Here is a 26603-nt window from a genome sequence, read left to right as displayed (position 1 = left end):
TTTAGTTTGTTAGTCAAAAATTAACCATGTTGTGTTGATTGTTCAGAATGCTCCATAAATCGATATCAAGCCAAAATTTACAGTAACAGAGTAGATAGTGGCTTAAAAAATCTATGTTACGTATTTTAAAAATTATCACACCCTGTTAAGTTCCTTCTATTACTACAAATCTTTACTTTTGAAAAAAAAAAATAATGGTATTAAATACAGCCAATATTTCATACAGCATTGTACTGGTGTAAAGATAATATGACTTCCAAAGTGATAGGACAGGAAAGTAATGTCGCTATCTTAAGTTAAATTCACACGACTACATTTTAACAAGTTTTTGTTTCTAATCAACAATATATTCACCTTCGTTATCGACAACCATTAGCCATCTAGTATACAAATTTTTAATGCTGTAGCGGTGGAAATCAATCGGTTTATCTGAAAAATATATCAGCAGAAACAACATTATTTTCCGGCCCACCTAAATATAATCAAAATTATTAATAATTTTTCTGTGATTAGCCACTATCTGCACTTTTAGATGATTTAAACTTTGTTATTTGAGGAACATCATACATGTGTTCACAACCACCAATCTGCGCTACAAGATATAATTTAAACACAGTTTGTTTACATTAAATATTGTGATGTACAAAGGTTACATTCTGGCACAAGTTTATCTGGCACAAGATGAATCCACTAAACATTGACGCGCCGCTAACAAAATATTGTACTCGCAATAAAAACAAATAATTTCGTTTGAAAATGGCGCCCCGCAACTGTCTTGTTTGCAACTGTTTAAATGTACAGAAAAATATTTCTCCTTGACTCAGAGCATAGACAAGAGGTAAACGAAACTATCTTTAAACATAAATAATTTTTTTCTTGTTGCTAAAGGGCTGGCGATATTTAAATGCATACATAAAATGTTTTCTCAATTACAATGTGAAAAAAATAAGGATTATTTTATAAGAAAATATATTATCTGTATTAACTCTAGATTGTCACATTGCAACAATATTTATAGATCTGTGCCAGCTCTGACAGGTATTGTAGGTAAATGAAATAATAATTACACGCAGTAGTATAATTTTTCTTGACAGAATCCGTTTACCCCTTTCCTATCATTCAAGCGTTGGAGATATTCAATTTGGAACAACATTGTACAGTAAGTCTTGGAACAATGACTATTTGCAAGATTATAAATCACTCCATCCATTTGACTCGACGATATAGCGATATATATGTATAATATACAATTGGAACTCCTATTATTATTAATTACCTAATTTCTCTTCATAAATCACAATCGGTAACAAGATAATATGCAACAGTCTGGATATCCTTTGTCGTCCATTTTACACAAGGTCGGAGCGGGGTGGTGACAGAATGTATAAAACCAGTCTTCTGGGTCCGCGGGTCGCGCTCGCACCGCGGCCGTATCACAACGAGAACGCCTCCGCATATAAACAATTAAAAAATAAATACGTGAAACACAACGGCCATCCCGACGCACCCCAATTTCATTCCTAACTACATTCGCTAACTTAAACTGTATGTACATATTCGAGCGCTCGCACGGACTAACCAACACTATATACATCGGTTACCCTTAAAACTAACATAAGGACACTTGGAACACAGCGAGACGGAGGCTCGCGTCGGGCGGCCGCGGCTGACACTAGGATTTGGCACAACGCGGGGCATCAGTCGATGACCACGTACGGCAACGCAACGAGGTCGCCCAGCTGCGCGCACTCGTGCCACTCGGCGAATCGCGCGGGTCGAGGCGGTCGGCCGAACTCGTCGCGCTCGCACTCCGCCCCCGCGTCCACCTCGCACGTGGACAGCGAGGCGATAACCGCGCCGCCCGCCTGCGTGTACGTGTACGGCACTGAGGTGATCGCGCTCTGACACAGCGCGTACAGCGCCTTCCCGTCGAGCTCCCCTTTCGTCCGCTCCACCGTCCGGTGCTCCTGCGGTTCGCTCGCAAATTCGTGCTGCACTTCCATCTTGACGACGGGCTCGCCTCCAAACTGCTTCTCGTCCTCGACCGTCAGCAGCGGGGCTTTGAGTCTCTCGCTCGGCTCCAGGTTAGGCACACTCACCATCTCCGCTTCCACTTTTGGACACTCATATTCAATCACTTCAGTCTTCACATCTACACATTCTGATTCAGTTTTTACCTCTGGCTCTTCCAGTTCATCGACAGGGTAGGGTCGGGGTGGGGGTGGAGACGGCGGCGGGGGTATGTCGGGGGGCGATGGCGCGAACTGATCGAGAGGTATGTGCGTGCAAAGCGGCACTCGCGACATGTTCTTGACGCAGTAGTCGTCCGCGTAGTCGGAGTACTTATAGAGGGGTACTACGCTGGCGAAGAGATCGGGCCGGTCGGGGTGCGCGAGCTTGCGTACGGCGAACTGGTGCGGGTGCAGTGGCGCACGCGTGCCGTTGACTCCGGGCAGCAGCGCGTTGTGCAGCGCGTGCACGTGCTGTGGCGCTGCACGTCGCAGGGCCGCCGCCGGGCACGTGCTGAGCGGCTCCTCTTCGCACGTGCACGCAGCGCGCTCGCTCGCCAGCTCCTCGTCGAGCGGCGATCGTGGTGCCTGCAACTCCTCCTCCGCTTCTACTTTGGGCTCTGGCTCGAGCTTAGGCGTTGCGAGCACCAGCTCGCTGCTGCCGTTACGCAGCGGAGACTCCGCTTTCGTATATGCTGGAATTAGCATTAAGTATTTATTTATCTATGTGAATAACTAATGGCTGAAAAAATCAACAATGGCGTACTGAAACTGAAAACCAATTAAAGTCTTCATTTATATTGTCATACCAGTTAGCGGACCGACGACATAGTTAAGTTTGCGGGAATTTGCTGAACGCGGGAGTCTTATTCCTTGCAGTGGTTGTCTGACATGATGATGAAACAGGTACTACATTTTTTTTAACTTATTTCAATAACGGTCCGCAGCTAACAAATTTTCAATGCTAGTACATAATACAAAACAATGGCAATATGTACTACTATTATGACAATAGGTAACATAATAAAATCAACATGTTGAAGAGAATAGAAACATTTGCTATTTATCTACAGCTTAACAAGACAAAGATTTAGTAAAAATTATTTTAACATGCAATTGATCTTGTTATATAGTGGTATTATTATCTTTTTGTATAATCTTACATTACATCATATACAGCAAAGGTATCCAAAGTGATCCAAGTGATATATTATTTTTTTTATGCTAACAAAAATATACTAAAGTGGCAAATTACAACAGACTGGCATTATGTGCTTGAATCACTGTGGCTTAGAAAATGTCATTCACTTTAAAGCTGAGCAGTGGTAACACAGTAGAAGACTGAGGATCATAGATCACGGGTTGGATTCTAGGGATACAATGTTATATAGTTCACACTTTGTACATAAAATTTTAAAGGTTGCCACTGCACAGAAACAAGTTTACAATGGTTGGCCAGTAACATATTTCGTATACCATAATAGCACATTGCAGTCACAAACACCAGCCTGTCAAGTGTAGCGATTATGGTATATCCCCCACTGAAATCTTTCGGGGAGACATGCTTTTGACTTTTCACCAAAATGTAACTAGGATCATTACGGTTCCTACATATATAACTATGTATATATGACATGAATACAGGCTATATGTTTTAAGGCAGTGTGAAATAAACTCACAGTCAGGCTCTATGAGCAACACGTCGGGTGAAGCGGGGGACCCGGGCGACGCAGGGCGGGACACCGGCTTGCTGCCCCGCGACTGGATCTGTTCCAACAGTTCCTTGGTCGTTTTCACCTGAAATTTTGTTACAACAAACACTTTACCCAAAACTTCACCATATCAGCTAGTGCGAAACAATTTTCTTTGTTTAAAAACCTGGTTGTATTCCAAGATCAGCAAGGCAAGCCAAGTTACTGCCCAGGGCGACAAACTTCGATATAAAAACATTTTATTTCTTAATTTTGCCAAATAAATAGTTATATTGAAACTTGAAACCAAAATAGAGATCTTGCACTTCACATCACACATATGCAAGAGAAATACTTTCAGATTTAGACTATTTAAATTAAATATATCTTTTTATAAATTTTTTAGTATTTTTTTATTCTCTAAACCAAATTTTGCTTGGGACGGTCAAAACGCTGGAACCGGTCCAAGTTAAAATGGCCAACCAAAACAAAAATGGTTAATCAAAGATCAACAATATGAACAAAATGCAGCAGATGAGCAGCAAGAATTATGTTCATATATTTTTATTTGGATTTTAATAATTTAATATGTATACATATAAACATATAAATAAATCTATATACATATAAACAAAAATTTATGTTGCTTAGTAACAGTATTTGATTACACAAATATATATGTACAATAATTTTTTGTATTTTTAATTATTACAATAGAAAACTAAAATATAAATTGACTAATCAATGAAGACATATTCTTCTTTAGTTAACATATGATTTTTAACTCTTACATAGAATAAAATTGTATTTTTAATTCTAACAATATAGTTTTATAAATATAAATAATAATAAATACAGTCACCATGAAATCAAATATGAAATTATTTCTTTTAATAATATTAATTCAAATAGATATTAGAGCATAGTTAACGTGAATTGAGATATGAACTATATATACTGGGTTTGAGTAAGTTTAGATAAGTGTATCCCAACCTTTTTTATGTCCTTAGACTTTTTTAAATTCTTACGCCCCCATAGGTAACATACATTTTTTTATTAAGTGAAAGGGTTAAACTTATGTCGAGCCAATTTTCGGATGACTCCCTTAAACATTTATATTCCCCCTTTGTAGTGCCTTAAATTGGAAAACAATAATTAAGACTCTTAAAGGTTGCCTCAACGATCCCTTTTCACCTTTAAATTATTTACAGTGTTTTATTACAATTCATTTAAATCAGGGATGAGCAACATGCAGCCCTAAACATGCTTAGGTGGCCCCCGGTCTAGCATTTCTTTGACTTTGACTTTATTTTATCGACTTTCTTCATCAATAAAATTTTATAAAATTTATATTATAATAAAGTGGTAGTACATACTAAACTCAATTAATCTACTTGTGATAAGTTACTCGCGCAGCGACTTGTTCAAACATGCAATCCGAACACGACGCGTCTGCGTGATTTTTTGTACTGATTTTGTAGATGAAAACGTAACTTCTTTAATCTAATATTTATGATTAATACATTTTTTTACATTATTAATAAGTGATACTTTATATGTGGCCAATCAAGCTATTTTAAATTTTAAAATAAGCTCTTGATTAAAAATGTTACTCACCCCTGATTTAAATAAGCCCCCCTTTCATAAAAGGGGTTTCAAAAAGTTTCGTAACAACGCGTACTTGTATAAATCCATGCCTGTACATATGAGTGTGTGTATGGGTGAATGCGTCGTGCATGTGTGTGTGCAGGCGGGTCCCTGCGTACCTTCTTGGCGCCGGCGGGAGGCATGCGGTTGACGAGCGCGGCGTAGGCGTCAAGCGCATCCCGGCGGCAGCCATTGCGACGGCGCTCGTGGTGAGCGGCGCCGTTGCGAGCGGCCCACGCGCCATCCGCCGCGCCGCCTTCCACCGCCGCCGCCGCCCCCGCCCCCGCCTCCGCACCAGAGCCCGCGCGGCTGTGCCCCCTGCAAGTGACAAACATCAACATAGGAGCAACTTTTAGCTGTATACATTACAACACAATGCTATTCAATATCTCCATAATTTCTCTAACTATTAACTAGTAGTCATTGATTAAATCTACCAAGATATTCAAAAAAAAAAAATAAACAAATTTACTCAAATGTATCAAGATTGCTTGATATAAAACAGTCGAAGAAATTATTAAGCTGCATCATTAAAGACAATCTTAATAAATATATAATAGAGTATATTGTTATGTGTGTAACAAATTTTAGTCACATTGTAAATGCCTATAGCTTTTTTAATTATAATTTAAATAGTATAATTCAAAAGTATTGTATTTGCATATAAACTTTGTCTGTAAAAATGTAATAATTTATTCAATAAACTATTCTCAGCATTCTATGGATTAACCATGCTCCAAATACATTTCGTTATAGGGAGAGAGAGGGCCGAGCATGGTGCTGCATAGCAGATTTACAGAGACTATTCAATCATTGATGTTTACCTTCACCAACCAGAGTCCATTCCCTACTTAAATTCTCAATGATCATACCAATGCTACTTCGAAGTCCATTTCAGATATGACCAGAAGAACTCACCTGATTGCCTTAAATACTTAAAAAGGTATAGAAATTTTGGTGTTATACCTGTCTTTTCTACCTCTTATCGAACTTATTTAGTTATTTCGTTAGCTAGGTTCAATGTATCAGGGACTACGAGTACCATAAGTAGACTAAATTTTCTTTTTATTTTCAGCCAATAGACGCCCACAGCAAGGCTTGAGCCACTCCCAAAGATGGCCACGATGACCATGGATGGCCATGATGATCTTGCACTACCAGGGTCCAGCAACTTCCTGTGAACTTAACTATGTCGTTGGTCCACATAATGGGGGGTCTACCCACGCTATTTACCAGCTCGAGGTCACTGCTAGAAAACCTTTTGTCGCAATGGCCATCAGTTACAAGAACAATATGTCCCACCCACTGCTACCTCAAGCAAACAATTCTCGAGCTACATCAGTAGTGTTAGTTGTTCCGCAGATCTCTTCAGTTTTGATTCGATCTGGCAGCAAAACTTAACTTTCTCCATTACTCTCTGATAATCTGGTCTATTGCTTTGGTTATCTTAAGCCTTCTTATAAGATCCACCAAAAAGCAACTGCATCATAGGTATGTCATCACAGGACTCAAAATCAACACAATGTTCAGGTGACATCAGTCTGTATTAATAAAAATCAACCTACCTTCTTTTCTTAGGTTTCTTGTCCCTCTTCGCCTTCTTGTCATCGTGAAGAGGCTCAGGGGACTGTGGCCTCTTTGTGGCTGCAATTGGAAACAGATATTTAACAATCTCATTAAGTATCAGATATACATAATACAACAAATACAAGTGCTTTTTATTAATTTCAATACAAAATATTTTAAATCATGCAAGTTCTAATAGATATTGATCATGTAAAGAGAACACAGCAGATGTCGTTTTCAACATTTCCAACAAGACTGGTTAAATAATTAATTTTCATGATATATTAATCACTTATGTAGAGTTCTAAGATAGTTTATAATAAAGGTCCACTCAATATAAACCTGAGAACGATAGCAACACAAAGTGGTCTCATGAAACATAGCAAGGATGCTGTGAGAAATGCAGCTTCTCTCTGATTTGTGGTACAGTACTAAGCTGCACCAAATTACTTATTAACAAATGATTTGGTGACCACTCCAGTTTTAATCCACGAACACCAAGGGTGTTTTAGTGGCTAGGAACCCCACATAATCTTGTTCTGGACCCTGACAGATGTATCATGAATATCAACATTACAGTGCAGTACTTACGTGGTGTGAGCGGCTTGTGCAGCGCATTGATTGGTGGAGGAGGCAGCGCGGCTGGAGGATCATCGTCCACCAGGATCACGTCTTGCGAATCAGACTCGTATCCTCCCCAAGCTGTCAAGAACAAAACAGTTTTCTTATTCTTAAGAATATCTTAAATTTATACTGATAATTATTACTATGGAAGCCGGATCTATTTCAGCTTCCTACCAGCCAAAAGAAATCTATGGAGGTCTATGACTAGCACTGGATGTCCCATAGCTGAAAATATTCAATAGATTCTTGAAAAAAATACTTAAATTGCTTTGTCATCTTTTAGTAATGAATAGATTAAATAAAACCTTTTTTTAAACATATTCAAGGTACTACAGTTTCATAAATCTGAGAGAAGTTTTTTAAATAGTTACACAAAAGCATATTTCTTTTTTTTTTCCTTAATTTCTTGTTAAACTTATCTTAGAGTCCATTTGGGGACTCTGAGCAGCGATCGACGTCGGATGTTTACATAGTTTCGCAGACACCTTATTTGGTGAAGTAAAGTCTAGGAAATAGATATAAGTTCTTGCCTAATTTGCATGTTATTCTGTCATAAGCCATCTGCTGATTTTATAAATAGACGCATAACATTCTTATAATCATAAATAAACTTTTAATAATTTAAAAATAATAAATTAGATTAACATATGAAAGATATTCATTTTTCAAAAAATCTTTTTTTTTTGTGAACCTTCGCAATTATATGACAATTATTCCTTTTTTTAATTGCTTTATAATTTCATGTCAAAATATTAATTTTATTGGCAATCTTTAATATATAACCCATTACATTTTAAATAAAATTTATTTTTATATTTAGTATCTTATATAAATATTATTTAAAAGAGTATGATATCATACTAATGCAGTGTTAAAAGATTTTATAATACAAAATCTGACGCAATACCATCATCATCATGAATTTGAACTTTGTAGTTAAGTTGATTTAGTAATACTTCTATACTTATGTATCGCAGCAGTTATATATGACATTTGTATCTATCTAGACGAACTCTAGTCACATTTATCTACCACCAGTGAGGTATAACTCGCGCAACTTCTAGTATCATTTGGAATTCCCAAATAAATTTCAACAGAGATTCCTTTTTTAAAATGAAACTATACTAAAAATGAAGTTAAAATGGTTATTTCTTCACCAATACACCCAAATCTTTTTAAAGTGATTTTTAAATGCCTTTCATGTTTTTTTTTATTTTAACAAGATTCCTTACTACTTATTTTTTGAGAGTGCTCACAGAAGTTTAACTATGTGGCAACAAAATACAATCGGGTGAATACATAGTTCAAACACAAAAATTGTGCCAGACATCTGTATATTAGATATATCTACTTATGATAGCATTATTAGTGTAATTCAGCATTTTTAACATTTTATCTGCGATGCCCCACCTTAGCCTTTCTAAAATTTTTAAGCCCCATCTATGTAATACATATATATTTTTATATGAAAGCGAATGCATTAAACTCACGTCGAGTCCTCTTTCGAATTACCCTCCTGTGGGACCCCACGTTGGGAAACACTGATCTTGTTCGTAATACACGTGCACGCTTGTGAAGTAGCGATGAATATTTACAAAATAGATTTTTATCCTTCATTTCAATTTGTATTTTTATATGTCGTGAATATTAGATTAAATTTTGATTGTACTCTTATTTTAATTTTATTTTGTAATAAAAATACTAATGTAATACGGATTTCATTTTTTATTTACGGTAATTTGAAAAGAAATTTTTTTTTCATTTTACACGGTTGTCATAAGTATTGATTGTAGCGTGCAAACAACGAGTCATGTGTTCATTACATTGTACCAACTTATGCTCTCTTATCGACGTTGTTAAATTTTTTAAGAGTCCAACTTTTTGTTTTCTACTAAAATATTTGTCATTCTAAATATCTGTACGTGTCCGTGTATATATATACGGACACGTACAGATATTTAAAATAAGAACATATACACACTCACACATGAATGCCTATACTTTTTGCTTTGATAGTATCTTTAAATTTAAACATTGTCTCTGACTGTACTCCTGCGATGTTACTTTAGTGTTTTAGAAATTTGGCGCGAACTGTACCAGTACATAAACGATAATTAATTACAATTCGCTGATGCTCTGTGCACGGATAGAGGTGACTTACCAGGCCGCGACGGTGGTCTAGGGCTAGGAACCGCCGGGCTCACCACATGCTGGAAAATAATACCAATCTTCAACACAACTTCTTAATATATTTTTTAAATATTATTTAAATTGTATATATAGCTCATAATCAGAAAAAGCTTTAAAGTTTTTATCTCTGTTTTCAAACAACCTGTATAAAGTGATTACTCTGTAATTCTATTTGTATGCAACTGGCTTATAACTTATGACGGTAGTCTGCAGTGACAGATAATAAACAATAAATATATGAATAATATATAAAATCCAATTTTGGAAACGGTTTTTTTACTATATTAATAATACACCAACACCTCGCTTTGCGTCGTTTCGTTTTGCGTTTTTTTCGAAGTTGCGTTGCTGCTTAATTAGTACTAATTTTTACTGTGCGTCGTTAGATTTTCGAAGTTGCGTTTTTTGGGTTCGAGTCTAATTTTTTATTCATAAATTTTTCTAAAATATGGCAACACTTTTGTTTCTAATTGCGCCATGCCATCAAAACTCGGGGATTCCCTTTCTAACCAAAAACAACGCAATTTTAATACACTTTTATTTTCACTTTGTTTTGCTAATTTTAGAGTAGTTTCGTAGTGTGTTGTGCTTTTTGTAAAAGAGAATAATAAATTTATATAAATTTTTACGTGTTGCTTCTGGTTATAAAAAAGGGTAAATATTATTCCAATTTATTTATTGGCAGAGTTATATATTTTTTAAATGTTTACTTTGTTCAATTTTCTTTTTAAAAAGTTGTATTTTCGTAACCCTGGAACCTATCTTCGATCTTTACATGGTTTGCTATAGAAATTCTTAATTCACTTTGCGGCGTTTCAATTGGCGTCTTGTTTTTTTGGAACGTAACCACGACGCAAAGTGAGGTATTGGTGTATTTCAAACCTTTGATCTTTTGATAAGGTGCATTATACATTGATTGAAAACAAATAACTATACTTTCGCCCCTTCAAAGCTACGCTTTTACTTTACGCTTACAACTAATCATCCTGTATATGTTTGCGGTTCACAAATCTAATTTTGCTAGTTTGAGATTGAAAATTGGAAGAAGTGACACAATTTGATTTGACAGACATAGATAAATAAATATTATTCCAAAATATAGTGTACATGGCCCGATATAAAACCCTGGGCGAATATATATATATATATATATATATATATATATATATATATATACATATATATATATATATATACACACGGAATGGTAATAAATAAAAATAACTTGAAAACATTTCAACAGTGTTTTAAAAAATCACAACTTTATTGAAAGGTATTTGCTTTTTTGCTTAGGATATATACGTATTCAATATTATGACATAAGCTTGCACGGGCTTAATTTCGCGACAAAAAGAATTGACATTTATTTTAAAAATAAATATCCTTATTTCTCACAAAAATTATATTTATTCAGTAGTGAACAATATACAATATTCACTGTAGCATAGATTGATAAAAGTATTGTTATAAGATTACATATATTTGACGGAATTTAAATTAAAAAAAAATAGCTCTATGACAAAATTACTTTGGTCATAAATGTTACTAGGTAAAAAAAAAAATTACCCGCGTCAACGCAAGCGCCGGGGAAGTGAGCGGAGTGCCGCCAAGCCGACGCACCTGTCGTTCGGCTGACGACCGGTTCGAACCTGTTTACCACATCTTACATAAATAGTCGAGACAAACTTCTGCACAACATTAATTAATAATTATAATCATCGATATCACATCAGACGATAAACCCTAACTGCAAGGCATACGCCTCCCCAAAAGAAAACTAATATTAATTTATCAACAATAACTTTTATTTATCTTTTATTTATCATAACTTGTCCCTTGACACTCATTATGAGCATTACCTGATAGGAGAATTTTATTTAAATTGTTAAGGGTTCATAATTTTTAAACACATTTTTATATGGCAACACTGAAATACTAATTCATAAAATACACAATAAAAAGTCGCTTCCGTGTCAAGTTAAAAATGGTTACGTAAATGTATTTTAAAATTAATAATTGAATTAGCCATGTGAATGCACCCACAGCTGGATAATAAGTATCATTTCAAAGACATAGGTATCTTACGATATATACCTTCGTCAATCGTTGACAAAGTTTTAAAAAATTATATTTTATTAAGTTTGGCGGATGTCAAATATGTTATTAAAATTTCGTCTCGATATAAGTTTCGTCATGTTTCATAGGATTAGAACTGATGACCTTGGGATACAATGCTCAACCACTTTTTTACAAATGTGCTTATAGAATATTTCTAATATCCTTAAAATTTTTTAAGCCATAATAAAAACCATTAACCTGCGCCCTTTTATGACATCCTTGATAGAAACCTAACGCAGTATTAATTTCAAAATCTACAGTAACCTATATAATTACTACAACTAATTTTAACTTAGTCAAGTGTTGAGCTTTAAAATTAAAAAAAAAACAGTTGCTAATATAATTACTAGCAACCTGGGATGACCTTTTGCAAGATTATGAGGCAGTGATACAGTATCATCACACCAAGGCTCTAAAAGTCAGAGCTCAAAATTTTAAAACAAAGCAATATTAAAGTAAAAAATAATTTAAATAAAAATTACAATATACTTCAGAAATATTAATCAAAGTTCAAATACTGTGTTGCTACACTGATATTGTACAGAAAAATTATGGTATCGGGATCGTTATGTTTTAATAAATAAAAACATTACCCGTGTGCGCTGGTGAAGCGACCGCGGGTATGACGAGGTCCCGCCATCTTTTTACCAGCACCTTGGCTCGGCGGGCAAGCGTCGGGTCTGTGGTTTTCCGTCGTAGCTCGTTCACATGCTTACCCAGTCGGGTGGTCTAAGAAAATAAAAATCCTCTTTCAATCTTTGCTTAATCTATATTTAAAATGATATATACATATTTTTAATCCATGTTATGTTTTACTGACTTCATTTTTATAACAATTAAAATGAAAATAGAACGTCCAAGCACCGGCTTCGTTAAATTTGGCAAACTTCTTGAATTACGTCACCCCTCTCACGTGCTGTAGACAGTTTAAGCTAACAAGACAATTAGTAAAGTACAAATTCCCGCCATTTCGGAAACTGCACTTGACAGCGCGGGTATTTACCTCCAACAGCTCTTTTGTAATATTGATTTTCTCCAAAATGGATATAATTTCGTTGACAGCATGCATGTCGACAACCTGGAATAAAAATGTTAAATTACATTAACATAAAACCTTTTTATTTGTTAAAATTTTGTTACAAATAGGTTAGAAATTCTTAACGTGTTTTGGCGGGAATGGAGCTGTTACTTTATAATGCATTATTCCTTTTTGTTTTCTAATGAATTATTTTAATACGTACTAGTAAACTAGTTTTTGTAACTAGTAAAAGTTTGAAAAATTTTCCTTTATTTTTTTAAAATACTGTTGCAAAAAACCTACTGCTATTCATATAAAATATTAAGGATACATTAATTAGTGAAACTTGCAAAACAATAATAAATATTGTCACTACAGTACAATTTATTTTTTCTTTCCGATATACAGGATATAAAGTAGTCCACCTAATTAACTATTTAATAAATCTTATTAATGATAAGGTAATTATTGAGAAAAATATTTGATTTTATAGTGCAGAAAATATTTACTTACAATTAATATGAGAAATTGTGTATTCACTAAAATTTTATGGATATGTATGTAAACTTCAAAATTCAATTACAATTATGGCCACCAATATTTTTAGTTTATCAAACAGTTTTACGAGCGAGCAAGCAATCAATCGGTTTTTGTGAGCACTGAAAATAGTTTCATTTCCTACCATTGTTTACCAAGATTTGTTTTATGTTTTACATTGGCGCTTTTACCAAACAAAACAAATTTTATCTAATTAATAAAATATTAGAATTTCAAACAAATTAGTAGAAATACTTCAACACATTTTCCATTTATGTTGACATAAAGTAAAAGAGTATGTTAAATCTATAAGATATTAATAGGCAAAGAAACAAAATGATTTGCATATCAGTAAACTATCATAATCACTAGGAAGTATTAGATTATCATTACTCTAGTAACTAATGTATGACATAATATTTTAAACATGGTCAAAAGATCAAACATAATGTGATAACATTTAGTAAGAAACAGTATTTATTTAAAATTTCTTCTTGTTGATCTAACATTGGTCGCTCAGCTCAATACAATGTTATTCAAAAATACAAAGTCTTGCGCAGCTCCTCATTTACATTCGCCATCTTGATATAAGACTATACATCTTATTAACCTAGTAACTTTACTTCCGGAGCACATCTAAGTGGAACTCTGTAAAACTTACATTTAAATTTTGACAAAACAAACCCACTGTGATTGTACATATCTGTACTTTCGTAAGTGATCTACTAACATGACATGTAGCTGAATAGTATACTTGTGTATGTTTTAAAATGTTTTAGGGAATAGTTTTTATTTTTATTCATATCAATAACCTAGATCTCATAAATGGTATAACAAATTTCACATAAATATAAATGAAAAAAAAAAGTCTAGTAGGTCTTTTAAGTGCACGGAAAAGGAGACATGTGGGCTATAATAAATTATAATAATAGCATTACATTAAATATGATATCACAATTTTCAGATCACATCTGTGTTATTAGGATATCTTTAAAAGCCTTTGCCCAGTTTTAGGCAATTGTTATGGAATTTATTAGTATATATATACGCACTATAGGATTACTTGAGCATATAGTTGGATACTTCTACATCAGACCTTTTAATGTTTTCAACAACATAGAAACATAATATCATTAAAACATTCTATTCCCGGGTACACATAAACCGTAAGAACACATAATCAAGATAAACAATTATTATAACATAGTGAATGAAATAAATGAGAATAATTAAATTGTAAATTAATTGACACTGGACATAGAAGTGAGAGGTGTAAAAGAAAGTTCTTTCTATAACCCGCAGCAAATCTTATGTCCGTGAAAAATGAATAACAGAGAATAGAGTATTGTGTGCGAAGGTGAACAGTAGTTTGTTGCAAATAAACCACCCTAAACTTGCTAGACAGTTCATCTGCCACAAGCATCATACTTGGCCCCACTTTCTACTACATGATGAAGTAATAATTTAATTTAGAAGAATTTAGAAGTTACATATACAGATCTGTCTATGGTTTTGCAGTACTTAGAAACTTTTATATAAAGAAAACTTATGGCTTAGTAAATAAATTAAGAAATTTTAAGTTTGCAATAGTAAAAACTATAATCCAAGAAAGATTTAACAAATTCATTTTAAAGTTTACTCTTAAATGCAATAACTATTGTTCAATGACTACTAATGGTACAAACAAATAAATAACTTAATATACTTAAAAATACTAATATATTTAAAACAAAATAGTAGTAAGGAGATTTAACAAAATGTTCCTGTAACTAAAAGCATAGGAATTTAAAATTGGAAAAATCCAAGTTGGCAACTTCTGCATAAATTATTGAGATTAGAGCCAGTTTATATAAAGCCAGTCAATACACTAATAATAAATATCCTTTTATAAGTTTTAAGGACACAACTCTTGTTATTTTTATGTTATTCTTCCTGTTTATTATGATAATAATATAATTATCTCACTCATATGGTTACAATAAATATTTAAATGAAGAGCATCAGCAGTGGTAGGTAGTGGCAGCAATGGAGAACTGAGACTAGCGGCCATAGAATGCGGGTTCAATTCCCAAGATACATTCTTATGTAATTCACACTTTGTGCATTAATTATATAGCATCACCACTGCTCACAAACAAGTATCCAGAGGATGAACAACATCATCTTTCAACTATATACATAATTGCGATCACCAACGCTATCTGCTAACCATGGTGAGTATTGTATATCCCCCCAGATATCTGGGAGAGGAGACCTATGCCTTGTAGTAGGCGTCTGAGGGCTGAAACAATGATAAAGATATATTTACATTACATAGTGTAATCTATTAGATTAGGGCTTTGCAATTGGATTCAGTCGATATAAACTGGTGAGGAATTTCAAGAACTCTTGTCTTCAAAGACTATAACTTTTTTTTAATAATTTTCCTAATATGTAACTTTTATTTATGGATTAAGAATTTTGTGCATATTATGTACAAGAAATTTTAACTATACTCCTAAAGTTGTTCATTAAAAACATAAGGTATATATTGTTATACATTGTATACAACAAATGAAATGTGATATCAGTAATTAATCTAATGTGATATCATGATAGCATAACAACAGTGTAACTGTACAAGTGATCATTGTTTTATTTAATCATATACATGTTTCCTGGAAGTAAACAATGATATAAACAACCAAATAAATTACAAAATGTATTTTTAAATATACAGGATGATTAATTATAGGTGTAAATACTTTAAATGAGTGAATGTACATCACAATTGTTTTCAAATAGTTTAAAAATACACCAATTTCCAATCATTATTAAAGCTATTGGAATGTGTCTGGCCAATAACTTTTAACAGTACAAAGTCAGGAGGGTCAGATAATAAACAATAATTAGTTTTATTAGGTAGTAATCTGAATTTTTAAAATCATTTTTCTTTCCAAAAGGGCATCATTATGTTATTTTTTGTTTCTGATATTGTTGATTTTTATACACATTCATCCTTTTAATACTTTTACATCTATAAGAAAAATCCCTGTATATGTATGTATTTGATTGAGACAGCGTGCTTCCTATTTGGCATGAAATTAGGGGAAGTAAATTATTTGTGTAATAATAACTATATATACTTCTAAATATATACACAAAACAATACATTGAGATATTTTACACTGACTTTTAAGTAGTTTTTTTGCCTTACAGACAATAATAAATAGGATAACACTCAATGGAAAAATTGCTAGGATTTTCAAAGAAGAAAACCAATTTGATACTGTAGTTATAGGACATAAAGACAACTGTAAATAAGAGTTTAACTTAATCATAAACAGAAAACTCAGAATATAAGCCAGAGTTGGCCAGTCTATGGGTTGTGAGACTCAAGCGGCTGTTTAAAGAACTATTTGTGATTTTGATTATTTGTTAATTTTATTTCAATTTTCGAAACAATGTATTTACATGAATTATTTTGTTTCACATTGAAACTTGTAAAAACCAAACACCAAAATAGTTTTAACTAACCAAACATTTACTGAGACATGCTGTTTCTAACTATTGACTCAATTTAAAGGAATTACAAGACAGCTTGTGAAAAACTTAATAATTAAAAAATGGTTGGGAGGAAGGAGTATGGCCAAATATCTCTGGTATAAGCTAAGGATAAATTTGAATTAATCAGATTCAGATGACTTCACATTAACTCGATAAGAGGTATTATTGACCATTTTTAACAATAAGAGGTAAAAGTCTTGTACCATATTTCTTTTATCTAGAAGTTTGTACATAATTTTGATGTAAATGTTTTCTAATATGCAAACATTACTGAGAGTTAAAACAAATTTTGTTACAGAACAGATTTTGTTGCATAATTCTATAAGCTCTATTCTTTCTTTTTTTTAAAGAATGATCAATTTTCATCAAATTTCAAGCTGAATAGTACGTAATCATCGGCACAAATGCCTATTACTGGCCGCTATATTTGAAATATTATAACAGCTCTATCCTATTTTCATTTTAATATAAACTATATTTTTTATTTTTTTCACCATAAATACATATATATATTTAAAATTTCACCCCATTTTGTCGTTTACAAATGATTTTCACCTGGTTTGAGGAGGCAAGGGACTGACTGCACTAATCTTGACCTCTACAGAAACTAGACTCAAGGGCCCATTGGCAGGGATCTTTACATTAGACATTTAACAGAATTGGAAGACTCACATTCTCAGGATAACTCGGTAGATCCCTCATAGAGTGACATGGGACAAGGATATTCAATAAGGGTGTATTCAAAATAAGTATTTCTTTTGAGGAATCCTGATGGGGCTCTGATTGAAACAATCACTTATATTAACAAACTAAAGTATTGACATTACTCAGTTATTTGAATGGAAATGCTTCTTTAAACTTTTGAAGTATGATAACTAGTTTGGTTACTCAAATTTGTATATTTCCAAATTTAGGCATTAGAAAGTGTATTAATTTTTGAGCCAGTTTCAATTTGTTGAAATACAAGTTAAAGCCAGTTTGTATTCTTTTTATTTTAATGCACTAAAAGACGAACACTTTATTCAAATACTTTTATTCCATTTACGAACAAACTAACTGTATATGCTTGTGTTTTACTACCTCTTTATTTTGTATTAATGTTTAATATAATTTGAGAATAGGGCAGTTAAGACTTCTTTCTTTTAAAATTTAAGACCGAAACTAGATTTTTTAGTTACTCAAAGCAAAAAAAAGAATTTTTTTAACCAAATTCTCTTACATTAAAAATTAATATCATTCTCAACTATTTCAAAATATTTTAGAATACAGATCTACCATAAGTTTGCCTTTAACGCTTAAGATTATTTTTTAATATGCAAGAACATATAATGTTGCAACACCATCTGTTTAGAGCATGTAGTGGATTTCGGAACATATAAGCTCAAAAGTTCTATTGGCCGGTAGATTTTTTTGGTCATTTTTTAATTTGTAATAATCAAAATTTATGGTGTCATAACTCTGACAAATGTATCTCAAAATTGTAGAATCAAGTCAGCCATTTATCTTGAACTATGATTGGAATAATGTCACAGGTACTTTAAAAGACAGTGTTGGTTATTTTCAGGGAACTTAGAAATCATAATAAAACTCAAAAAAATTGTTAATATGTAGTATTTATCACTACAAGTAAGCATATACAAAAAAATACTCAAGTTTCATTTCAAAATTCAAGTTGAAATATCAGTTAAGGTTCATTCAACCATGCTGCCCCACATGGTGTGGAAGCATGTGCTTGGCTTTTACATAATAAAATATATTTAATGTTGCAGAAACTTTAAATACATCATTTTTATAAAATGTATATAATGTCAACATGTTGCTATGCCATTTCCAAAGAATTCTAAATGTGTTTTATAACAAATGTGTTCTAGCTATAGCAGTTTAAATATGACTGTAAATGTTCATATTAATATTAATATGAGAATTTTGTCAAAATCAAATTCTTGGTCATGAAAACCGCACATAGTAACCTATAACATAATGCACACCAGGTAAAACTTCCAAAATACATAAGTCAAGACTAAATTATCATCAAGTGATACCAGATTCTAAACCCTGAAATGCTTTTAAATACCACATGCAAAGTTAGACGCTTTTGCAATAGTTGAAGAGTTATAAAACGACATCCTTATGCTAAATTGTTGCGAAAACTGACTGACCTGTGATTGCACCATCAAAAACGAAAAAAATGGTTCAGAATGAGCTAGAATCATGTTGAAGCTGCCGTGGGCACACGGTGCGGTCACGGTGACCGCCACACCGCCAGCGCTCATGCCTCGAATCAACTAAGGTCACACCGTGTGACAAAAAACACATTTTCACTGCCAACCAGCCACATTATCCGCCCATTAGGCAGAGCTAACGAAAATCTGCAGGAAAGGTCACGCGTGGCACAATTCCATACTTTCACATTGCAAAACATTTGGCACTAGGGACGGAGGGTCGAGCGCTGGCGACGTCAGTGGCCCCGGACACCGCACTAGAATCGCGCACGTATCCACACGGACAACACTTTTTATTTCAATATGGGGATATACTTATAGATCTCTTTTCACTTAGAGCTTCTATACTTGTCAATATCATCACAAAGCTACGTTAGTTACTCCAGAGACAACCTCCCGAGAGGCAATATCGTAACTCGAATCGGGTGACACAGGCCTGTTCAGGACGTTTCCGTATCTCCGAATTGCTTATCGGACATATCGTCTTCAAAACCAACAAACTTACATTGTAATTGTTATCCAACGCATTCAGAAGTCGATTACTTAGATCATGAGCGTTATTACTCATTTATAAACGAAAATATTTAACTAAATACGACGAACGTGTCTCGGCTGCGTCGTAATGGCGGACCGACGACTACGTATGCCCGTGCCAGGGCATTTTAGCCGAATAATTCAGCTGATATCTACTGACGCGACGCACACTCGTGTTTTTCCGTTTCTTTTCATGATGAAACTCGGAATCAACCATCACTTATCACTAGATGGCACCACTTAAATAAATTAATAAGTTGATTCATTAATTTAAAAATTTGTATTATCTCTTAAAACTGCTGCTAATTATATTTGTTAATAATTTTTGTAGTTAAATTCATCGATACACTATTTTTTGTAGACGAAATACTAAATGATACGATAAAATCTAGTAACATTCAATGAAATGTTTAATAGAACTGGCAAGCTAAACATTTAAGTGTACAGTTTATCCGAAAGATGGCACTGAAGATTATTGTTAAAAGTTTACACAGTATTATTTTAAAACAATACCAGTCGAAATAAATAATTCGGATACTGGGAAGTGTTTTATTGAATTTTTCATTTGAGAAAACAAATTATATTTAATTAAAAAAAAACGGTTTTGGTTTGAAAAAAAACCTTTTCTATTTAATCAACATTTATATTATTACCAATTTTTTTTTCATTTTCATGATAGATTTTTTTTTAAATGTTTAATAAACATAAGCTCAACTGCTATTTTGTTATTATGAATCTACCTTCATTAAACCCTGCCAATTATTTTTTAATTAAAATCTTTTAGTTGTATCTAGAAACGTCTTTGAAAAGTACCATTTTATTTTGGGGACATCATTACTTGTGTAGAACCATAACGGTTTTGCACTTAAAAGAGCAATTTCTGTAATTCAAATTTGACTCAATACGAGTAAATTAAATTTTATGAACTACTATTCGCAAGACTAAACCAGTAATCCTATTTCTACATTTTTGGACAATAATTAAATTAATTATTTATTGCGTAAGTTACTGCGTACTGCTTATAAAATTTTAGTTTTTTAAGATTTGCAATAAAAATGTTAGCTTCTATAAAAGTTATAGACAATTTATAATTTGGGTGTTAACATCACCCTTGCGTGTTTATTTCTGTTTCTGTAAAAGTTTTCTTCAAACAGTTATTTAATATATTTTCACGATGAAACTTTAAAAAAATTATAGTTATAATTGATATTAACATTAAAACTATACATTTTTTCTTACGCACCTGTCTATATTGAAAAATATAGTTTCAATACTTTCTTTATGTATTTACTTGAAGTATGTACTTTACAAAGCACTACAACAGACTTTTTAAAATAAAGATCTTATTTGTAATACATTTACTGGAATAATTAATGATAAATTTAAAAGTTAACCACGTGGGTCTGGTAGTGGGGTTACCACAGAATTACAGTTATAACTTAAAATCAAATATTGTTTATTTGTAATTTTTGGTTTTTAATCTTTTTAGTATTCAATTAATGAAATATAAGTATTAAATCAATCTTAACATAACGTGCACAAATTGAAACTAAATTGAATCAGGTTGATTGAACTTCGCGTGTAGGTCAAAATCATGTAAATTTATTAAAAAATATTAACATATGAATAAATTTGTGCAATCATTTTTCATCTTATTTACCGATGTGACTATCCGAATATAGATTTTTTGTTTCTTTTTTGGGAAATTTTTACTGTTAGACTAGCAATATTGGAGTAAGGCCATCTTTCAAAATGCAAAAGTGTCACTTTTCGATCGTACGAAGTCGTGTGTCGTGTTTTAAAACGATGGCTTAAACATTTTAAATTATTGTGTTTTCTCGTATTATTATGCGGTTTTATTTCCTTTACATATCCTTATTTAACCATTTGTGTCATGTTGCAATAAAGATATAAAGGAATATAGTTGTTGTGTGTTTATAAATGGCGATAATATCGGTTTATTTGTGTGTTATGTTGTGAGAGGGCGATGGATCGTCGGTGTTCACAGTCGGTCCGGACACTAGTTTTCGACGACTCCGATACTGATCTGCCGAAAGGCGGTCAGAAGAAGGAGCTGTCCTCGGCCGGAGCTCCGCCGTCGTTGAACCAGAGCGCTGAAGGTAAGATATACAAAACCTGTCGATGTTGATGAACCACTTGATTAGAGTGCGGCAATAATATCATGTTTTCAAGGTTTCTTCAGCTGTCAATGCGAATTAAATTGAAAAGGTGTTAATGTTCAATGAATGTACGTTGTCTGTTGGATTGTTTAATCATGCACCTAATTGTATTGTATTCGCCGGGCAGAGTTAATATCGTAACACGCACAACTTGATTATTATTGATAATGAATTAAGGATATGCAATCTTTGATTTTACGTGATCTTGTAGTTATTTTTGTTTGATGCTTGACTTTGTGTTTCTTCAATATTGGAACATAGTGCAAAAAAAAAATTGATTGACATTTTTCGTCAACAGAAACGATTGTGATAAAAGTATTATTTAAAAGAATCGGTGCGATAAACGTTATTTCCGCGACTTTAAAAAATAATAGACAATTCTTTTAGAATTGTTGATGCTCTGTTCACTTGTTTTTAGGTGTTGTTAAAAACTGCTATATTTAATCTTAAGTAAGTAAAGTATATATTTAACTACATTCTTCTAAATAATAGCTTAAAAACAATATGATTTGTTTTAATTATTTATGACTGATATTACAATGATTGTTTATTGTGAATTGCTGCTTATTTTAATTAAATAAATCACAATTTTTAATAAGATCTAAGACAATTCTTCTAATTTAATTCTGATAAAGTAATTTTTGGTACAGTTAAAACTGAAATGTATTAAATATTTTTACACACTATACTTCATTATAGAAAAAAAAACATTCTTTTTTAAATATTGTTTTAGGTTAGTTTTATCCAAGTTTGGACATGTCATGCCTTATTCGTATCCATCACATTTGTATCCATCACAAATATTAACCATTACAATATTCATAAATCATCATGGAAGCTGGCTAAAAAAATTGATGTCTTACTAATCAGCAAATATTTTTAGCCATTTCTCAATAAGGTTCCATGAAATAAAAAGGAAAAAGTTTTACATTCAGTTTAGACTTTTTAGAGTTATCATTATAACTTTAAATTTTTGATGGGTGGAAATCAAAAGTAAGTAAATTTAAATTATGTCATACTTATATCTAGAGATAATCTATAGAGATTGTATATTCACTTAAATTTCTAAGATAACCACTAATCGAAATAATCTTGGAATTTGAATTGTTATGTGAAATGGCTAACCTTACATGCTTGTGTAAGAAAATATATAAACAGATTTTGATTAAGCAGCTAAAGACTCCAATAATAGGTTTATTTTCTAATTTATCTGTTAGTAACTTATTGAAGGTAATTTCTTAGTACACAAAATTAATACCTGTAGTTATATAGTAAAATGAAGTAGAAAGAATACATACTTGAAAAGGTTCTCAAGCTCCTGAATAATATGACAAAAATACCATAGAATTATATAGTTTTTCAACTAAATCATATGCCATTCTCACCTATTGTGATAACTTTCCATATACTGTTGATCCTCTCCACTTAGTGTTCTAGAACAAAAATGATAGACAAAATAATTCAGTTATTAATTTCAGAAATTCCCTTCTACATCATCTTTACTGTCATTTAACCTTTTTGAAATGGTTGTAAGTTTGATTAAACTTATTCTAATAACAATTATCAATGGTACAAGGTTTCGTAAACATATTTTAACAAGCCACACCAAGGTTTATGCGGGCCCTTTTCTCCCAGCCATGGGATCCTTTAATTTGATTCAATATTCTTTATTGGACACCTTAGGATACATTTAAATAGTTTCATATTAATAAATAAAAAAGTACAATGGATGGTCTTATCAAAGGAAGCAATCTCTTACAGATAACCATAGTATGTAAAAGGTAGAAGTACTAATAATGGGTAGTTGATGTGTACAAAATGTGCATATTTACAAAGAATCATACATAAACATACATACATATGTATATAACTTATATTTATAATAAATAAGGTGTAATTCATGTTATACAATAATAAATAAAAACATCAAACTGATCATCTGCTCTAGTAAAAGATAATTGAATTGCCCTAACTGACACTCCCAAACTTTGTTAATATAAAAAACAAAAGAGTGTTGCCACATCACAATTAGCTTTGAAATAATGTGCCAATTTTTTATGTTTATATAAGATATAATTGTTCAATAAGTATATATAATTGTTCAATTATATGTACTTATTGAATAATTATATCTTATTTTATATCTGAAGACTTGTGGAATAAGTCTACTATTAATATAAGTGAAATGTTGGGTCTTATCGATGTAAGAAAATTTTTTTTGAAGCTTCTTATGCCCCACAAATCAAAGTTTTCAATAACACTTGCCCAACATTTCACTTTACACAAAACTAAAAATGTGTCGAATATGGTAAAAATAAAAAACACAAAAAAAAAGATTGTGTGCCAAAAAGTGTAATTATGATATGCTACAATATAACCACTGCACCTGCGACATATAGGTCACTGGGTTATAAAATACAGGACCAAATGTTACTCGCCACAACACCACAACACCCGTTTTTAGAGAGCAGCTGCCTAGCTGCGCACAGCATGGCTGAACCATGATTGGATCTGGATCGCTCTGGCTTGCCTGTGATTCACCCTGCGGTCCCAAGCCGCATGCACAGAACACCAACACAAACAATACACAGCTTTACATGGGTAGAGCGTTTTCTTATGTGTGAACGACTTCTTGCAACTGGTATACGCCCTACCAGCTTTTTGGTTTTAAGTTCACGGACCATCCCGCTCCATGACCTCCACTCTGAGCTGCAAAAGCGGGTTAACAGCAACTACATCAACAGAGAATAAGTAAATTAACAATAGATATATGATAAACTGTAAATTACTTTTTTGTGTATATCCATACAGTCTATCTATTGTTGTTACTTAAGTGAGATAATAACAATTTCTAGGGTAAAACTTAATAACTTTTGATAGTACAAAGTTTATAGACACATGTATATGACTACAAATCAGTTATGAACAACCACAATAGTGCATTAATTACAAATTTAAATTGATGGTAATTCATTTGAATGGCTTGAAATGTAGGACAGAAAGCGGGACATTACATTTGCTAGATTTTTGTTCTTTTATAACAACAGATAATTGGATTGTGGGAAATTTTTGCTATAACAGTAAGCTTTTGTCTGTATACCCACCTGTTCACTTACTTGTTTTTTTAGTTATAAATTAAAAAATTATTCACTAATCTATAATTTTGTTTATAGATTTTGTTTCCTAAATAATATTTCTTAGTTGTTTAATTAATTAACATCTAATAATATTATATGGCTTTTATGTAAGTATTCTAATAGATCATAAATATTTATTTCTACAAAAAATACAGGGTGATTAGTTATAATTCATCAGAAAAATGCAATCAGTAAAGTTTTTAAATTCATTTCCAAACACCCTATATGAAGCTGTAATTATGTATGTCATATTAAATAATTTTTTCCTGTATTTAATTTCCTTTTTTTACCTCTGATATTAAGCTATGTAAACTTTCTCTGCATGTAAATGCTAAAAAAGCAAAAACGTAAAATCGAGTATTCTTTGTATGTAGGTCATATTTGCATGTTTTTATGCAAGACAGCAATATTGCTGCTTCTAAACTGTGCCTTCATTATGTGGATTACTCTGATAATATTCAGATATTCAAGACATTGTATTTTATGTACATATTTGCAGTTTTTTTTTTAATTTTATCATTTTTTATTTTCATCATAATAGAATATTTATACTTTGTAAGACATTGAATTGTAAATCTTGGAAATTAAACACAAGCTTTTACATTAGACTTTGTGTTATCTAAAGTTAATGGCCCTTGACTAACTGGCTTGTTATGATGAACTCACTACTCTGGCTGACTTTCGTACTTCAGAGTGTGATTTTTTTTTTTTTTCTGTAAATTGTTACACTTAAGCAGAAATTTTGATAAATAAAGCTATTTCAGAGTAATAACTTTATTTAATTAAATTAAACAACATTTGTTTTCTGTTTCCTATGCTTATAATGTTATTATTTTTCACTGTAATGATGTATAGTACACTATTTTTTTTCTTTACAATCTAGTGCACCTTTTTTGGTTTTGATTACCTTTTTTTATTATTTATAAGTTTTGTTTATTGTGAAAATTGTTGAGTGATATAGTTGTAGGTCTAAGTGGTAAATTAATTTTTGTTTATTAATTCTAATTTGTGTTACTAGTGTTTTTTTACAGTATTTTGCTTTTACTAAGCGCAGACAGTTGAGAGGGTTGCTGCTATTTGATATGGATCTTTCTTCTCCCAGCTGTGAGTCATGACTGCATTTAATCATTATTTACAATTTTTGTTATGGGTACAGTTACAATTTATCCACATAAACAAAATAATTTGGGAGTTTTACTAAATTATACATTAATTGGTACACTATTTTATTACAAGTTCCTGCGCTAGTGCTACAGACTATTAAATGCCTTGAAGTTTAGGACTATGTGAAATAAATTAGGTGACTTATAATATTAATTTATTGATCATCATGTTATAAATACTAGGTTAGACACTGTCCGCCTGTTAATGAAATTCTTTCCTGAGATTTTTTTCTCCTAAATTTCTCCCAAATAAATTTTTGAAGTAGTTGTAATGTTAGCTTTAGTTCTGTTATTAAACTGACTATAGCAACCAATTAATGTGAAGTTTGTCACATTGGAGCATTTTCGTGGACATATCCATTTCTATATCTCGAAGTTTCTCTGCTGTTGTTGGAAATATAATCAGGTATCTCAAAGTGAG

The 26603-nt window shown here is 32.3% G+C and overlaps 2 protein-coding genes across 2 annotated transcripts in view; one reads left to right on the top strand and one right to left on the bottom strand.

The window, feature by feature from the left end:
• Positions 1-218: 218 nt before the first annotated feature.
• On the bottom strand, positions 219-19861 carry LOC137925178 (uncharacterized). Its single transcript, XM_068768573.1, has 10 exons — positions 19674-19861; positions 12849-12923; positions 12439-12574; positions 11294-11376; positions 9699-9747; positions 7505-7615; positions 6913-6991; positions 5467-5665; positions 3689-3806; positions 219-2704 (listed from the first exon to the last, which is right to left on the bottom strand). Exons 1-10 carry the CDS (start codon positions 19734-19736, stop codon positions 1698-1700), a joined length of 1920 nt encoding a protein of 639 aa, XP_068624674.1. The 5' UTR covers positions 19737-19861; the 3' UTR covers positions 219-1697.
• A 1632-nt stretch (positions 19862-21493) lies between these two features.
• dop (microtubule-associated serine/threonine (MAST) protein kinase dop) overlaps positions 21494-26603 on the top strand; it is a 132843-nt gene continuing 127733 nt past the window's right edge. The window contains exon 1 of the mRNA XM_068768613.1: positions 21494-21822. Within this exon, the coding sequence (XP_068624714.1) occupies positions 21690-21822 (133 nt within the window). The 5' untranslated portion in view covers positions 21494-21689. The remainder of the gene's footprint in view (positions 21823-26603) is intronic.

The sequence above is a fragment of the Battus philenor genome, unplaced genomic scaffold (assembly GCF_028537555.1).
Source record: "Battus philenor isolate CCGP_79_NKW_IND1 unplaced genomic scaffold, ilBatPhil1.0.hap1 SCAF_26, whole genome shotgun sequence".
In the NCBI taxonomy this organism is placed as follows: domain Eukaryota; kingdom Metazoa; phylum Arthropoda; class Insecta; order Lepidoptera; family Papilionidae; genus Battus; species Battus philenor.
The sequence above is the reverse complement of the archived record's forward strand: the minus strand, read 5'-3'. Positions and strand labels throughout refer to the sequence as shown.

Coding starts and splice junctions, on each gene's coding strand:
- LOC137925178 (XM_068768573.1), bottom strand. CDS start 19,736: ATGAGTAATAACGCTCATGATCTAAGTAATCGACTTCTGAATGCGTTG. Junction 5,666..6,912: donor AAGAAACCTAAGAAAAGAAG/GTAGGTTGATTT, acceptor TGTCACTTGCAG/GGGGCACAGCCGCGCGGGCT. Junction 2,705..3,688: donor GTTGCTCATAGAGCCTGACT/GTGAGTTTATTT, acceptor TGCTAATTCCAG/CATATACGAAAGCGGAGTCT.